The sequence below is a fragment of the Convolutriloba macropyga genome, chromosome 11 (assembly GCF_964194025.1).
Source record: "Convolutriloba macropyga chromosome 11, txConMacr16.3, whole genome shotgun sequence".
Classification (NCBI taxonomy): Eukaryota; Metazoa; Xenacoelomorpha; order Acoela; family Convolutidae; genus Convolutriloba; species Convolutriloba macropyga.
This window is the reverse complement of record NC_134478.1, coordinates 39,567,886-39,586,217: the sequence shown is the minus strand read 5'-3', so window position 1 is coordinate 39,586,217 and position 18,332 is coordinate 39,567,886. Positions and strand designations below refer to the sequence as shown.

General features: G+C 35.2%; 2 protein-coding genes across 3 annotated transcripts in view; one reads left to right on the top strand and one right to left on the bottom strand.

Annotated features, from left to right (window-relative positions):
* Window positions 1-18,332, bottom strand: part of LOC142349625 (uncharacterized) — a 343,675-nt gene that overhangs the window by 214,230 nt on the left and 111,113 nt on the right. The window lies entirely within an intron of this gene.
* LOC142349778 (UDP-N-acetylglucosamine transferase subunit ALG14-like) overlaps window positions 1-18,332 on the top strand; it is a 163,451-nt gene that overhangs the window by 73,231 nt on the left and 71,888 nt on the right. The window contains exon 3 of one of the 2 annotated variants that reach the window (XM_075401545.1): window positions 313-583. The exons of the other annotated variant lie outside the window; for it this stretch is intronic. Coding sequence (XP_075257660.1) covers window positions 313-495 — 183 coding nt within the window. The 3' untranslated portion in view covers window positions 496-583. Of the gene's footprint in view, window positions 1-312; window positions 584-18,332 lie in introns of those variants that run through there. 2 annotated transcript variants of the gene reach the window in all.

Sequence of the window (18,332 nt, the reverse complement as noted above, 5' to 3'; positions counted from 1 at the left end):
TTTCATTCAATAATCGAATTTCAAACTAGCAGTTGGTTTCACAAGCTGTTTTCTTTTGTCATAATTTAGGAGGTAATTTTATGTGCGGCTGTAAAAGGTTCACATCACGCTGATATATTTTGGCATTGGTACTTTTCTGACACCACGTGAGCAATTATGATCTGCTGCAGTATAAGAAGCATGACAGTAACCAACCCTTATTATTTTCATTATTTAAAATCTGCATCTTTGTTTTAATCAAATAACTTTATCAAGAGCATTTCATATACACATTGTGATTTTATGCAATCAGCTAAGAGTAATGTGTTTCAGGCCAACTTAATCACGCTCAACCGAGTGACAGTTGTGTTCGTGGAGAGTATTTGCAGGACTGAAAGCCTCTCATTATTGGGAAAAATTTTATATAAATTCAATATAGCCGATTTGTTTTTTGTCCAGTGGGAAAAATTGAAACAGATGTATCCAAACTCTATTTTTCTTGGACGAATTGTTTAATTTGTTGTAAAATGGTGTATAAATGCTTGTTTTAGAAATCTATGTTGCCATATATTTCATAGAGCTAATTTAAATTTTAAGAGTCTAATCGTTAGAGCAATAGGGTCATGACAAGACCTCAATCACAAATTTGTTCTGACAGTTTTTAATAGCTGCCGTCAGCCTCTCAGCGGCTATTATTTAGGCGCTCTCTTTTTTACAATTCAAAGAATTTGAATTGTAATGGGGCACTGTCTTTTTTACAATCCGAGAATTGGATTGTTTTGGTGCTGTCTTTTTACAATCCAAGAATTGGATTGTATCGGTGCTCTTTTTTGTAAGATGTTTTCACACCTTTTTTCATGACAGCTTTCAAAACGAGATAAACAGGTAAAGCTCAGCGGGCATCAACTTCCATCAGAGGCTCTTAGTCGCATTCAGGAGTCGGAGTCCTTCAAGTGCTTAGAGCGGTGAAGCTACTGGGAAGACCCTAATTCAAAGTTAACAGATGCGTTTTTCGAATTTTTTGTTGGTTTGTAATAGTTGATAAAGGTCTTTTGCATGACATAAGTACTTTTTGTGATCATTTCAAGAGCTATATGTTTTGGTACTCCAAACATAAAAACGCAAACTTACACCAATTTTGGCAATTTTTTAAAGAAAATTTTTGTCATTTTTTCAGTTTTTTTTCAGCCCTAGGTGTCAAGAAATCTCTATGTTTTGATAATACATTACTGGATAGTTTCTAGTGGAATTGATTTGGTTTTCAACATGTCAATATCACGAATTTTTGCTTTTGTGATAAAATTTGAAATTTTAAGTTTTCTGAAAGTTATTCATATTCCAAGTCTACCAATCTTTATGGGCGAGTGAAGCTTTGTAGGATTAGAATTGGGTTATTGGATAGTTTCTGAAGACAATGAAATGATTCTGAAATTTGCTATTTTCAATTTTTTTAAAAAAATTTTTGTCATTTGCAACATCATCTAGGGTAGAAATAGCCTACTGAATAGACAGTAGTGGGCAATTGAATGGTTTTCAGAATTTTAATATCATGATTGTTCCGTTTTTTTTTGTGATATTTTTTTCAAATTTTCTGAATATTGTTATGTTCTGAGTCTATCGATCTTTGTAGGCCAGTGAGACGTTTTTCGGCTTCGAATTGGGCTACTGGAGTTTCTGAAGACAATGGAAATGTTTTGAAGACATTAAAGAATAGAAGATATTGAAGATGTAACGAATTTTATCAACACTTTAATAAATTTGCAATTGTTCAAATTTTTAGTTTAAATCGATCTTTGAGTTTATCGATCTTTAAGTGTTATTAATAGCCGCGTCAGCAATTCCAGGCGGCTATTATTGCGTTCCTATTTTTTTTTATCGTCTAACAGATTTTTGTTTTGTCTTACCCTGACTTTCATGACTTTGATGACTTTTCATGACTTTGAGCTTTCAAAACGATCTTTCAGTTTATCGATCTTTAAGTGTTATTAATAGCCGCGTCAGCAATTCCAGACGGCTATTATTGTGCTCCTAATTTATTTTATGGTCTAACAGATTTTTGTTTCGTCTTACCCTGACTTTCATGACTTTGATGACTTTTCATGACTTTGAGCTTTCAAAACGATCTTTCAGTTTATCGATCTTTAAGTGTTATTAATAGCCGCGTCAGCAATTCCAGACGGCTATTATTGACTTTTCATTGACTTTGATGACTTTTCATGACTTTGAGCTTTCAAAACGATCTTTCAGTTTATCGATCTTTAAGTGTTATTAATAGCCGCGTCAGCAATTCCAGACGGCTATTATTGTGCTCCTAATTTTTTTTATCGTCTAACAGATTTTTGTTTCGTCTTACCCTGACTTTCATGACTTTGATGACTTTTCATGACTTTGAGCTTTCAAAACGATCTTTGAGTTTATCGATCTTTAAGTGTTAGTAATAGCCGCGTCAGCAATTCCAGACGGCTATTATTGCGCTCCTATTTTTTTAATCGTCTTACAGATTTTTGTTTCGTCTTACCCTGACTTTCTTGACTTTCATTAGAGGCCCTTAGCCGCGTTTGCTAGTCCTTCAAGCACTTAGACTGGAGAAGTTAGGGGGAACTTACATCACTTGAAAAATGACTTGTGAAATCACTTCATGAACTTTAAATTTTATGACAATTTACTAGTTAAAGATCAATTGTGTGCATCTAAGCGTTGCCAAACGTATTTTCGCTAATTCTTGAGTATTAGAGTCTTGAGTTTACGGTTTCGAATATTAGTTTTGAAAAAGCTCCCTTAGGGTTTTTTCCTTATAGAGCTTGTGTCTCCGGATCTAACCCAAAACCGGATCTAACCCAAAAGGTCTAATGGTCTATAATAAAGGACTAGTGGTCAATCTGTCTATCTTTTTTAATTGCTTCAATTCCATGGAATGCCTGAAGCGTCTATCGCGGCTATTTTCCGGCAATCTGCCGGGTGTTTTAACTTTTCTAGGTCTTGCAGTGGAGTTTTTGGACAGATCTGAGAGGCAAAAACGGTTTTGAACATATTAATATAGTGCGATATTTAGAAACTTTCAATGAATTTTGCTTTTTTCTTTTTTCAAAAGTATGTCATTGTTCTCCAGTTTTTCTACCTTTATTGGCCAATAAACTCCTTTCAAGGCTTGTGTGTGTGTTAACGGGCGCATTTTAACGGATAAATTTTAGTCTTCAGGAAAAAATCTGCAAGAGTTTTAGCAATTACTTTTTTGTGTTTAGTTTTTATTTAAATTTCAAGTTCTGAGACTGCTGGTCTTTTTAGCTGGCATTTTCAAATTGATCTGCTGGTCAGATACAGTTTTAAGCTTTTCATTCAATTCTTTGGATTGTATATCAGGACTTTTTGTGCTATGTGTTTTTGTAAGAATTTTGATTGCTCTCGAAAGAAGTTCGTAGCAATTATTGTAAACGTGTTGGTCTTCTTTATGCAAATTTTGGACTTGACCGTTTTTGCGCTTTTCTTCTAGAACATTATTTGACTTCTCAAGTGACTTTATCACGCTTTCGTTTCTTCAATAGCTTGTTGCTAAAATGAAAACCATTGCAGCATAGCAAAAAGTAGGGCCTGATATCCGAGTGGGCAGTGCTTCTGGTGAGGGTGGGGAGGTCCATGGTTCGAATCCCGGCGTGGTCAAAAATTTTTGCACTCATAAAGAAAAATATATCTAGGCTACAGCCCCTGAATTAAATTGTTTCGCTTGTCGTTCGAGGGCAATTCTTCCGACATTAGTCGATTTATGTTTTCACATCTTTCATGACATTTCATCCTTTTAAATAAGTGGGGCTTAATTTGAGAGTTCCACCTAAACTGATGAGAATGAAGAGTATATAAATTCAATTGGTCTCATATTAGCGTGAGTGATGCAATGTGCTTTTCTTTCCATTACACAAAGAGATAAGGAGTATGGCATCTAATTCAGTTGACTTGATAAAACTGATCACCACACCTAACCAGAATTTAAAACATAAATCTTCAGATTGAGTTTTCAGCTTTTAAAAAATCTGTTTTGTGATATTTGTTTAGTTTCCTGGGTCATTTCACAAGGCATTGCTGATATCAATCTGCAGTAGTGCAGTGCTTTTTGAACTTAACTTCAGAGCTGCTTTACAATATTGCGCGTCAAAATAAATTGTTTGTGACCTTTTTCTCTTAAAACAATCAAACTTGTGCCCAAAAAATTGATACCTGACGTAAACGAAAGATTATTGTTCTGAGGAAAAGAGACCAGGCTATGAAAATGATATGGTTCGCTGAATCGTCTGCTAGGAATTACGGATGAAATTTTTCTGTGAATTTGCCGAAAAACAAAATGATTTTATGCAGAAGCTGCGCATGTCATATGTTGATTTATCGGCTCATTTTTGTTAGTTATTTTCTCGCTTAATTTCTGCAGCTTTTTAAGCCAATATTATGTAGGTGTTTTGCATAAATTGGATTAGAACACATGAGGAGTGAGGTAATTTACAGTTCTTGACTCGATTGAAAAGGCATCCGTTTTTTTAACATGAAAACTGTATTACAAGAACTAAATTTTGCAATTAGACTTTGGCGTACCCGTACTACGAAAAAACAACGTTGTAGTATTTGACAATAAACCATTCAAACTGGTAACTGAGAAAAGTTTGCAGAAGAGAAGTTTAATATGGGTACACACTAATAGCGAAAATTGACGAGCAGGTAAAAATTCTTTTGGCTGTAATTCAGATTATATGCTGGACTGTTTGGAATTCGATATCGAAGAGTACTTAATCATGTTTTCCAATTCGCATAAATTTTGAAAGAAAATTTCAGAACTGAGTTTTAATTTTTGTTCAGAAAAATTTGTAACCGTCAAGAAGGCGCGCTACAACAAGATATAACAAGGAGGCTCATTAATGCGCGTTCGCACTTGATTTTCTAACCCGAGCTGATCTACATTTTGATTTAATTGTCAAGCAAATGAGCTAGCTAATCAAAAGTTGATCTTTGAGTTCAAAGAAGCCCTTGAACACCCAAACTACTAATCGAAATATATAATGCCATGCATCATTAGAGCGCTCACGAGATCTACCATTATTAAAACTACGAGAAAAAACAACAAAAGAAGCTAAAACGCAAAACCATTTTTACGGCAAAAACTCGAAATCTAAATTTAAAAGCGCCTAGTAACAACGTCAAATTACAATCAGACAAAACCCTAACAGAACAAAGTTATTTTTTCTTAATTACAAAACATGGGATTTTTCTTTAATGAGAGTAGGTAATAAATCGAGAAAAAGAAGAACTAATGTGGCGAAAAATAAAACATTTTCTAAACTAAATAACTTCAACCAGTAGTTTTTAACGAACAAAATCCAGACAAAATTACTATAACGTCATTAGGAAACCAATAGGACCTGTCTTTAGTTAGACTAAGCCGTAGAAATGGACTAAAGAAGAGACTGCCGAGTAACTAAAAAATTACAAACATTTTGCGAAAACACAAATTTTGTAGTTAATGAAAATCAGTAGATATCTGAATATTTTTTCTGCAACTGTCATTAATACTATTTCAGTTGAAAATGTACTGCAAGTTTAAATATGTTCAACAGGCCCTTATTTGAAAACCATTGGGATATGAAATTACGCGAATTTGCTAAAACAAGACAAAAAGAAAGTTTTGACCGCTCACAAAATATTCAATCCAACTCATTTTGTCCCATAAACAAAATAAAAGTTACGACATAATATCAAAAAACATGTTTAGGTTTGAATTACAAGGAAGCAGATGCCACCTCTCAATGATGAGAAAAAGTAACAAGTTGACAAAGAGAATAACAAAAACTGAAAAACTTTTCAAAAAAATTGAAAACATCATTAAGTTACTTTAAGACCTTAAGCTATTTACTGACTGCATTGAATGAAGTGATTCAATCCTCAATTAGAAATTCATGAGAACTCTCAGCCATTAGAAAAGGTTTTATGACTACATAAAGAATCAAAAAACACGAAACTTTTGAGAAAACCCGTCGTTTCAAAACCATTAAGTTCAATAGCTTTCAACCGAATTTAAAAAATGCGCAAAGTTCTGCTTCGATGGGAAGGCAATTCTACCTGTCAATCCTAAGACCAGCCTTTTATTGATACAGTTCACATTTCTCTACGAAGAATTTATCGATCAACCAAAATTGTTGGAACAGAAAAATCCAGTTGAGTATATAGTTCTACCTCACAAGTAGAGACGGAGCAAAAAACTTTCTAGGTTTTAAAAGTGCTGAGTTAAGGTACAAAAACGAAATATGGAAAATTTGGAAAGCTATCAGTCATGGAATAGAACAAACGTGCTAAAGTTTTAAAAAGAATTGTAGATCAAAACGATATGAAAATGTGAACTAGTTTCATGAATGCATTTGAATCCATTGTTCGCCCAAGGTGATGAAAGATGATAAGAAAACTTTTATATAAATTTTTATTTAAATTTTTCCTCAATAAAAATTTTAAATGAAGAAAAGTTCTTAAATATAAAAGATTGGGAGTACTTTAGCTCTGCAAAATATAGTCCTGTTGTCGAGTGTGCAATGCTTGGTCAGTTTGTCTGTTGCAATTTTTAACAGTCGTCTTCCGATACAAAACGACTACTGAACTTCTTGCTCCAGTTCAAAAATATTGCACGGCGAGTTCAAGCGAGGCATCAGTTTGGTTTCCTCAAAAAAGTCCAATTAATGGTTGAATATCTAAGAACTCTGAACAATTTGGTAATTTGCGGGAAAGCGCATAGCCAGATGCGCTCTACGCGTTCGGAACTGTCGATAAGCGATGACACGCTTAATTATGAATATCGTCGCGCTAAAATATTTTTGTTTGGCTTTGTGAAAACTTCATCAGCTTGAAGAAGTGTTGGCTGTCTGATGGAAACTAATTTCGCCAATTATTATTATAACTCGGCTTTGTCTAAACTGTTTTGCTAGCTCACTCGTTTTTTGGACTTCCTTTTTTGTTTCTACTTTTTTGTTCGAATGATTATAATTTTCAAATAAAAAATTCACACTGTTTGGTCGTGACACCAAAGAAGTTGGAAGAATTTTACCACTCTGCAGAAGGTGGTTCTAATTTTTAGTGTGCATTCGTTGTAAAAATATTTTAAACGCCTGCGCTAGTTTCAATGTAATTAAATTGGATTGCAAACTACCCGGATTGTGTTGAAAAAAGCCTTTTATACTATTTTGCTATTGTGATACCTTAAAATGTAAAGGTATGCAGTTGAGTGGTGATTGCTTGTATACAATTGTAATGCTGGATTCGAGGTGCGAATCCACTGTAAATTACGTAGCTTGAGTTTACAGCTTTCAATTTTACTGAGAAAGAATGTTACAAGTGTAACTCTATTTCTAGCGATGTGAAATACCGACTCATTTCCACCACAAAATATTCTCAATCCAAAACAGGAGAGATTGACAAGCAACTGAAATTAAGATTATTTGATAGGAGAATGAAATTGCTATTAGCAACAAAAGTGGGGAGCGTAAACATATCTGAATACTTGACTGTTTAGTCGGAGGTAAAGCTTGCCTCAGTGAATAACTTAAGAGTCAACAATCGAGCTGAATGATATTATAATAGCAATTAATTTAGTACATTTTCAGATCCTTTGATATAACTTTATCACGTATCCGCGACTTTGACGAAAATTTGAATACTGCGAGTTATCAAACTTTAAATATAAGTAATATATTTACTGGTTAGTATAGATAATAATTTACTGTTACGATTGTTCACAATAGTTTTAAGTTTGAAACAACAACATAAGATATTGGAAACGCCATGGCTTTCAAATTGATTAAACGTAAATGTAAACGAACAGTAATAGAGAGAGACTAAATTAAAGAAACTGAAAAGTTTAAATAGCAAATGTGACACGAATGAAGTTGTTTTGAAAAATGAAAAATTCACTAACTTTAACATAAGGTTTGCTTTAATTTAGGCTAACATAACATCAAAAGTATTACAAACAAGTGAAAATTTTAAGCACTGACAAATAGGTTAAAATTGCAGGGAATTGAAATTAATTGAACAAATTTAATTGAATTGTTTGGTAAGTGTTTTAAATTTGATTATTCTCAGCGTCAAACACGCTCATACTGACCTCTCGTTTGTAATCAGCATATTCATATTCCTGATCTGACGCTGTATTTGTGAGTGGTCGGATTCGTGTATCCGGAGAACGAACTACTGGATGCTAAAAGGAAGTTGCTATCAATAGCGGTTTTGAAGCTTCCTCTTGGATTACTGTCTCGATGACAGAGTTAGTAGTACAAGCTCGTTTGGGCATCGGAATTGACTCTTGATCGCTCCCGGAACAGACTGAGCTTTCGAATCCATAATATTGCGGAGCTGTACGGTTTCTTTTGCCTTTCGAAGTCGTGGGGCTGGAAGTAGACGATGCGGCTGAGGTGTTTGGGGTTGCAGACGGTTTTCGGCTGCGGCTTGTGAAGGTTTGAGGCTTAGATGGTTTCCTCGTGGTCATGGCTTTTAAGATATTGCAGTTCGCTGATGAGACTCCCGAATTATTGTCCGCCAGTCGATTACGGATCTTGATGTTGTCCCTGTACTTCTTTTTCAACTCTTTTGAGTGGAAAGCAACCTTCTCCTCCGTGGTCTTATCGTATGGGAGAGGACGTCTTTGTGTGTATTGCCGAAGCTCTGTTTTGGGTTCGTCCTTCGTACCGGTTTTTGCTATGTCACTGTTGCGTACTTTCACCTCGGGAACGCCTGGTTCTTTGATTACTGTAGTTGTTGGTGAAGTACGTACCACCGTACTCCCAGGAGCCAACGTGTCCCATAAACCTCGAAGATCGCGTTTCGATCTTTTGGACACATTATTAGCCAGTTTCAATTCCAAGGATGTTTCAATTCGTTGTGTCGGTTCGGAGAATTTCGTATGAAGTTTGAAGCGGGATACCGTTTTGCTGTTTTCGCCGTTGTATCACCGTTGAATGATTTACCAAAGAGATATTTAAACTAATAAACAGTCCACACCACTTCTAACACTTCTAGTTCGTTAACACTAGCGTTCGTCATTTGAATTAAGGAATCGAGACGCAAATGCAACTGTATGCCAACCTGTTGGTGAACGCTGTTCTAATGCAGCCCCTAATCCAGCTATAAAAGCATCGCTTTTGATTCGGGTTTCTAAGTGGGGATTATAATGTGTGTTTTCTGTAGCGTTTGCTACCTTTTCTTTTATTTGTTGAAAATGACATTCAAGTTCATTAGTCCAAATGAATTTAGTGTTCGTTATAATAAGTGGGCGGAGTGGATGACAAAGTTGCGATAAATTAGGTATGAATTTACCTAAGTTGTGCACGGATCCTAAAAATGATCGCAACTGCTTTAAATTTTTAGGTGATGTTAAGTTTAATATAGCCGATGTTTTAGTCTCAAGTTGTGCGATTCCAGACTGAGTAAATTTGTAACACAACCATTCTGTTTCTGTTTTACTGAAGTTACACTTAGGTTGATTTATTCTCAAGTTATCTTCATCTATTTTTTAAGACAGCTGTAGACTAACTTTAAGTGATCTTCTTTTGATCCTCGACTAACACGAGTCCAAATAGAGTATAATCCATTACTTTTTGGAACGCTGCCGGCATGACGGTTTACCCTTAAAATCTAGTAATGAAACGATATGTGCCTGTGTCTTCACCACTAACTATATTCAAGTTGCAATGGCGGGTGGTTTCCGGGTCTAAATTTAATTGACTGTATGCGTACTTCAAATCCAGTGTTGAAACGTATGCTGTTTCGTTTGGTGCACTTGTATTTAAATGTTGTTGTTTTGTTTCAATTAAATTGTCAATATTAGGCATTTGATATTTATTTTTATGTACTTATTTATTCAGTGTTTTGGAATTTAGTGCTAGTTTAACAGCTTTTTCCCTGTTAACGGTTATAACGTTTGAATATATGAAATGTTTATTCAGCCAACTTTTTAATTTTGTGTTTTTCATCAAACAATTTTTTAAGTTCAGCTTTTACAAAAGGTTTGAGATTTATATAAACTTGTCGTCCTTTTTGTTGTGTCAGTGTGAAATGTTTGTGAAATGTAGATTTAACTGTGTGTTTTAGTGATTTACTGATTCTAGAGATGAGACCTGGAAAGTCAAGAAATAATTGTGTCTTGATTAAACACTGACTTTCATTGATGTGTAATACTTGTTTAGATTGCGTTAATGAAAGTCCAAGTTGTGGAAACAAATCGCGGCCAATTATAGGTCTCTGACCGTCTTCGACAACCGTAACGTTGACATTTGTAGCTGCCCAATTAATGCACAGCAGTATTGATTACAGCAATAGTCTTGATTGATTCATTGGCGAATGTTTTCAGGTCGTGGAATTCCGTTGACTGTATCCAGTAGCTTTCTTTACTATTCAGCACTACGACGTTTGCTAGGCTTCTATTTATAATAGTGCAAACGCTCCCCGAATCCTTTAATGCTTTTGTTTCAGTTTTTCCGAATGAGTATGCATGTTTACCGGCTCCACTTCCCTGATACTGTCACTGTCAGAGATAACAGCTAGGCAGTTGTCGTCGAAGTCGTCATAGTCAGAGTCCTAAGTAGCTTCACATATACTATGTTTTTGCATCATTGCAGCGATTTGATTCACTTGTTCCCCCATCGTTGCAGATGTGCCAATGGTACCAGCTCCAGAAGAGGTGTCATCGACATTGTTGACACGTGGTTTTGGCTTCTTTTGAACCTTCAATTCTCGACAGACTTTTGCAAAGTGGTTTGTGATTCCACAATTTTTGCAGTTCTTTCCACGTGCTGGGCAGTTCTGGCGATGTCTTTTGACCCAGCGTACCCATAATTAGGGCAAATTACTCGTTGTTGATTTAGGTCTATTCCCGGAGTTTTGGATTCTGTTGATAGAAGTGTTTGCTTTTTGATTTCAAACAGTATATACTGCTGTTCCCGATATTTTCAACTGGTTTTGCATACTTATCTCAATTTTTATTGCCAGTTCCAACGTTTTTTTGGCCGTCATCGTTTCTTTCAGTAATTCTCTTTGTTTTTCTCCTTCTTGCATATTGGCGATAAATACGTCTCGAATTATGGATTCTTCCTGACTGCCAATGTCACAGTTCAGGGATAGTTCTCGAAAGCATCTCTAAAACTTCTCTAATGGCTCCCCTTGAAGTTGCATTCGTGTTAGGAATGTATAAATGTCAAATGTTAAATGCCTTTGTTTAGTGAAGACATTGTCCGGTCTATCCCAGAGATCCTTTGTCGAAATCTGATCAATCTGTACCGTTGGTTCTTGAGAACCAAAAATCCGTCGAGCCGCCGTGCCAAAACTGGGGAATGTAAGTGAGACAGCTTTGTTATCACAAAAATTCCACGGTCTATCGCCACACAACATTCCTGCTGCCTCGATTTTCTGGCATTTGTTAAGCCAAGCTTTTTTGAATTGTTCATTACAAATTCTACGATCTCTCTCACTTTGGGCCGTGCTGTTGTCCACATCTTCTTCATAAATTGGTTTGGGGGGAAAGTGACTTTATCCGGTGGTGCTTCTTGTAGTATATCAATCGAAAAGCCTTCTTTTGCGAGTTTTGCCAACTTCAGGATTATTCTCCATCGTTCCTATCTCAATGGTGGTTCTGGTGTTGGTCGTTCCAAAAATGGTTCTATCGCCAGAAGGGCTCGTTCTTTTGAGGCTGACTGCGTCATGTGATACCTTATACTGTAAACGTATGCAGTTGAGCGGCGAATGCTTGTCTATTTTTGTAACGTTGGATTCGAGGTGCGAATCCACTGTAATTTTCGTAGCTTGATATTACAGCTTTCAATTTTACTGAGAAAGAATGTTACAAGTGTAACTCTATTTCTAGCGATGTGAAATACCGACTCATTTCCACCACAAAATATTTCCACCACAACCCAAAACAGGAGAGATTGACAAGCAACTGAAATTAAGATTAACTGATAAGAGAATGAAATTGCTATTAGCAACAAAAGTGGGGAGCGTAAACATATCTGAATACTTGACTGTTTAGTCGGAGGTAAAACTTGCCTCAGTGAATAACTTAAGAGTCAACAATCCAGCTGAATGATATTATAATAGCAATTAATTTAGTACATTTTCAGATCCTTTGATATAACTTAATCACATATCCGCGACTTTGACAAAAATTTGAATACTGCGAGTTATCAAACTTTAAATATAAGTAACATATTTACTGGTTAGTATAGATAATAATTTACTGTTACGATTGTTCACAATAGTTTTAAGTTTGAAACAACAACATAAGATATTGGAAACGCCATGGCTTCCAAATTGATTAAATGTAAATGTAAACGAACAGTAATAGAGAGAGACTAAATTAACGAAACTGAAAAGTTTAAATAGCAAATATGACACGAATGAAGTTGTTTTGAAAAATGAAAAATTCACTAACTTTAACATAAGGTTTGCTTTAATTTAGGCTAACATAACATCAAAAGTATATCAAAAGTGTATCTCTATTTCTAGCGAATTGAAATACCGACTCAATTCCACCACAATCTTTTCACTTGTAACACTCTTGCTCAGTAAATTTGAAAGCTGTAAACTCAAGCTACGTAAATTACCGTGGATTTGCACCTCGAATCCAACATTACAAATTAGACAAGCATTCGCCACTCAGATGCATACATTTACAGTTATTTCATAAATTTACTGAGAAGAGTTTGTTGTGAAATTGAGTCAGCATTCCACATCGCTAGAATAGAGTTACACTTGCATCACTCTTGCTCAGTACATCTGAAAGCTGAAAACTCAAGCTACGGAAATTACAGTGGATTTGCACCTCGAATCCAACATTACAAAAGTAGACAAGCAGTTGCCGCTCAACTGCATAAATTTACAGTATAAGGTATCACATGACGCAGTCAGCCCCAAAAGAACGAGCCCTTCTGGCGATAGAACCATTTTTGGAACGACCAACACCAGAACCCCCATTGAGATGGGAACGATGGAGAATAATCCTGAAGTTGGCAAAACTCGCAAAAGAAGGCTTTTCGATTGATATACTACGAGAAGCACCACCGGACAAAGTTACTTTCCCCCCAAACCAATTTATGAAGAAGATGTGGAGAACAGCACGGCCCAAAGTGAGAGAGATCGTAGAATTTGTAATGAACAATTCAAAAAAGCTTGGCTTAACAAATGCCAGAAAATCGAGGCAGCAGGAATGTTGTGTGGCGATAGACCGTGGAATTTTTGTGATAACAAAGCTGTCTCACTTACATTCCCCAGTCTTGGCACGGCGGCTCGACGGATTTTTGGTTCTCAAGAACCAACGGTACAGATTGATCAGATTTCGACAAAGGATCTCTGGGATAGACCGGACAATGTCTTCACTAAACAAAGGCATTTAACATTTGACATTTATACATTCCTAACACGAATGCAACTTCAAGGGGAGCCAATAGAGAAGCTTTAGAGATGCTTTCGAGAACTATCCCTGAACTGTGACCTTGGCAGTCAGGAGGAATCCATAATTACAGACGTATTTATCGCCAATATGCAAGAAGGAGAAAAAGAAAGAGAATTAATGAAAGAAACGATGACGGCCAAAAAAACGTTGGAACTGGCAATAAACATTGAGATGGGTATGCAAAACCAGTTGAAAATATCGGGAACAGCAGTATATACTGTTTCAAATCAAAAAGCAAACGCTTCTATCAACAGAATCCAAAACTCCTGGAATAGACCTAAATCAACAACGAGTAAAACAGTCTAAAACAGGAGAGATTGACAAGCAACTGAAATTAAGATTAACTGATAAAAGAATGAAATTGATATTGGCAAAAAAAGTGGGGAGTGTGAACATATCTGAATACTTGACTGTTTAGTCGGAGGTAAAACTTACCTCAGTGAACAACTTAAATTTAACGATCGAGCTGAATGGTATTGTGATAGCAATTACTTTAGTACATTTTCAGATCCTTTGAGATGACTATATCACCGCTATTATTTGCTCTGCTACATTTTACGCGTTTAGCGATAACTTGGGGTCTTTCCCATTATAGCCCCCCCTCAAGCTTAGTGGTCAGATAACCTATAGCCCCCCAATCATGGTAATTATACCATAATGGGGGGCTATATCTTCATTGGGGGCTATAATTAGAATGACCCAGAAATTGGTACTTGACTCCCACTACAACTACCCTTTACGTTGGAATAAGTAATGCTAACACTAATAATACAATTTGATTGAAAGAATTAAGAAAAGTTTTTGCCTCAGCCAAACTTCATTGTGTTATTGTATTCGTTCTAAAAACTGAAAACTACTCATGTCCTCTTATTTGTTTTCTTTTTACTGTGAAAACTTTAATTTTCCTCTTTTACTGTAAATAGGTTAATCAAAAAGCTCTCGTAGCACAAGAAAAATCTTGCATTGTTTCTGTGTCCACTGGGCGTATCAATATGCCACATATGTGTCACTTTTTCTGCTTCGTTTTCTCTTTCTTTCACCGCAAACTTTGTTGTGTTGTCTTTGTATCTTACGGACCGAAGATTTTGATTTATAAGCCTGGATATTAAATTATCTGGACTCTGATCAAATTTTTGCGTTTGCGTTCTCGTCTTACTACGCTAATTTGGAGAATCGTTTCTGCACTTTTGTTGGACTATATACTTGCTAAAAGCACAGCTCAATTGGAAAAAGTTGATTGTTCTTGAAACTGACAAAAGTAGAGCATCATGTTGGCCATCAAACAAAATGAATCAAATGAATATGAGCGAACTCGCATTAAAGAGTTTTGCTGACGGAAGTCAGCAGTTTTTTTGCTTTACTAGTTTCTTAAACTTTTTCGAGAGGGCGGCGTTTCAGCATACATTTCCAAAGTTTTGCAACATTACCTAGTGATATTTGCTGTTTGTAAACGAATAAAAATTTGCCATATTACGCAACAGTTTTTTTGTCACATTACGTAACAGCTAGTTGTCGGAGTTAAAATAAAGGCATGATTGGTTACAGCCAGATTGCTTACTTTTGAGTCTTAACGTGAGCCCTCAAGCATATAAATTTAACTGATTAATCAAAATATCGTTGGCATAAATAATGGCTTATTTTAGGAAGTGAGACGAAATAGATGTGAACTTATTTCTTCAATCGTGGATCTTAATTTCACGCCCCAGTTTGTAAAAATGATTGTACATTTGCGCAGAAACAATCAGACGCTTCTGGTATAAATACTCAGTCATTTCTTAAAATGCAACGCACAATAAATATAAATTTAAATTCAAAAGTTAGTGCAGTTTCCATATCTTGGTTTAAAATTTATACGAATTGCGCTAAAATGTAGTTTTTAAGAACTAATAGATGGAAAAGGGCTCGCAATCTTATGCAAATGGGAAACTGGAGCTTCATTCATCATTTCACTCTAAAACAGTTTACCGAAAAATTTTCGAGATGAATTTTGTTTGAAACAATAGTAATTGGAAAAAAAATCCTAATGGATTCACTCAAAAAGTAGAAAACTTGATTTCTGGAACTTGCGACACATTTTACAGGCCGGATTCCAGAAAAACTCACTAACTAAACATCTGCAAATGAAAAAAAAAACAAATAAAGATTTTCGTACCTTTGTTCAGCACCCATGGAAGGCTGATAACTAGATAGAGTTCAGAATGTTCTTTGAGACTTCAGCAGAAAACAATACACGAAATAGAGAATGAAAAAAATTAAAAAGACTAAAAACCCCCTAAACGGAAAACTGCAAATCCCAAGAGTTTGAACAAAACATAAAAAACAACCAATATATAACCAAACGATTTTCTGTAGCAAAACAGATCCAGCAGTGCGAAATTTGACAATTTTAGAATTAAACTGAGATCGAAAGGAGAAAAAAATCAAAAAAGTAAACTTTAGGGTTGCAAAGAAAGTTGGGAAAAGTGTGATTTAAAAATATTTTCAAAACTGAGGAACAATCAGTTTTCGAATTGTTTTTTTCTCGTTTTCAAAAGAAATTGGATGTTTTCGCTGAAACTGTGATTTGATCTATGATCTGAAAATGACCTTAATAAATGCTGAAATGTGAACCTTCTCGAAAAGCACAGCCGATGAACAGAGAAGACTTAAAAACTAGTTTTTAATAAAGCGTGTTAAATTTTGTTCGGAGAAATTGCGCTCTTTTTTAAAAGACTTGCTATTTTTCTGAAACGTCATTTGATTGAAAATTAGATTCTAGATTGCTTCTAACAGTCAATGTATGAATAAATAACACAATGGCCTGACGACAAAAATTTACGAATTTATGAGAAAAACTTCAAGTCCTGTCAGTTCTGTTGAAGCAATGATTTTCTATTTACTATCGTGAACACTGGTCCCGACTATTCATCATAACGCCAGAGACGTATACCCAAATCGGCACGTGCAACTCTGGCCGATTTACATATCTCTTGTTTGTTATTCCTAAGTTAATGCCTTGAAAATTTAAAAACATAATTTAGCAAATTCGGGCAACACTGAAGAAATTGTACCACCCGTGTTCGAAAGAGGGTTCAAATTTTAACCGCGGAATTGAGATACAAGCTTTATAGACTTTTTGTGCGCTTCATAAAGATTTCTAAAAAAAATTTAGGTATCTAAATTTTGCAAAGAGCGTCACTCTAGTCCACACTGATCTAGAATCCGCAATTAATGTATCCATAATTGGCAATTGTGTCTAATTTAATGCGAGCTTTTGATAATGTGAAAGTGGTTTAAACTTTTTTTATATAGGGCATAGATATATTTAACTACCATGTTATTATTTTTTTGAATTGTTGGTTGAGAATGATACAGTAATACACCACCTGGAAAAATACATATAGGAATGACATTACTTCACACTCCGAAAACACTCATCCAAATAGAGAGAGAAAAAGCGATAAAAAAGCTAAAAGTGCAGATGCAGAAAAAGATTACTAACTCACCTAGAAATCAAAAGCCGTAGTTTAAATCTTATTTTATATTTCCATAATTTCCATGTTGCCATATTTTAAAGTTTTAGAGATATACCTGCAGAGAGACATCGAGACACAATAAAAAAAATCAGTCAAAATTTAATTTAATAGAAAAAGAGTTGTTAATGGACCACACCTATCAACAATTAATTGTCAGTAGATCACTATCTGTAGACACATGTAAACAGACAAAAAATGAATTATTTCACCTGAACAAATTCCATTTGTTAAAATAATTTGGAAACCACGCACTAATAGAAATAAGCAACAAACAATAACAAATTTTCTCATTGTGAGTTCTTACCTACAAATTCCTATTGATTCTCAGTGATTATGGACGAACAAGAGGAGTTAAGAAGTTGCCACCGAAAAAATTTTTGTTACCTAAAAACATTATTACTAATATTAGAATCAGAAAATCAAAATTTGTCAAAAGTTTTCCGAATTTTCAATTAAATTCCAACTTTGATATAATGAATTTGAATTCTAGAATAAATTAGCTTCATTCTTGTACCTTTTATCGTTTTTCAAAATGCGAAAGTAGATGTTGACTTTTTCAAGAAAACCATTCTCATTTTTGAGCAATAGTGTTTTAAATAAGTAATAGCGCGGACAAACTTTAGTATCATTTTCATTGTGTTGTGGAATCCATATTTTATAAGACAGTCGTAGAATCAATGTTTATTTCAAAGCTTTCCTTGTTCTCATTATGGGCGTCTACAGGTACCGAAAAAAAACTAGTTCCAAAAAGAGTGACTGGCGCTTCAGGTGCCGACTTCCGTTGAATGCGCAAAGTTGAAACTTTGTGAAAAATGTGAAAAATAGTTACGTTCGGCTGTAAGTGCATTTCACAAAATATTAATCATTTTTCATCCTTTTGCCGCTCGTTTTTACGATTTATTATTTTAACCTTGCTAAAATGAAGGGTTATACTGCAGTAAATCTGCCGCACAATTAGTTGTGGAACGGGCTTCCATCAAAAATATTTTGCGGTGAAAATCAGTTTTCACCTTTCAACTTCCAGTTTAAAAGTGAAAAACGCCGACCTGAGTTTCCATATAGGGCACCGACTTTTCGTCCATGAAGTTCGTGCATGTGTTTTCAACGCACAATGTGTTAACATAGGGAAAGTGAAATCTGGTAATAAAAGCGAGTAAATTTACTCAAATTTTTTGTCCCGGTAGTCGCCCGTAATGTTTAGTTTTTTGTTTTTATAGTTCAAGCTCGACAACCCATTTGTATTTTATGAACGGTGAATAGTATATGACAAAATGTTCCATTCTTCGTTGCGTACGTTTGAATGTGTCAGATGTAATCTGCTCAATATATAATAGTAAGTTAGTATTTGGGGAATTTCCTTATTTGCGCATGTCGAC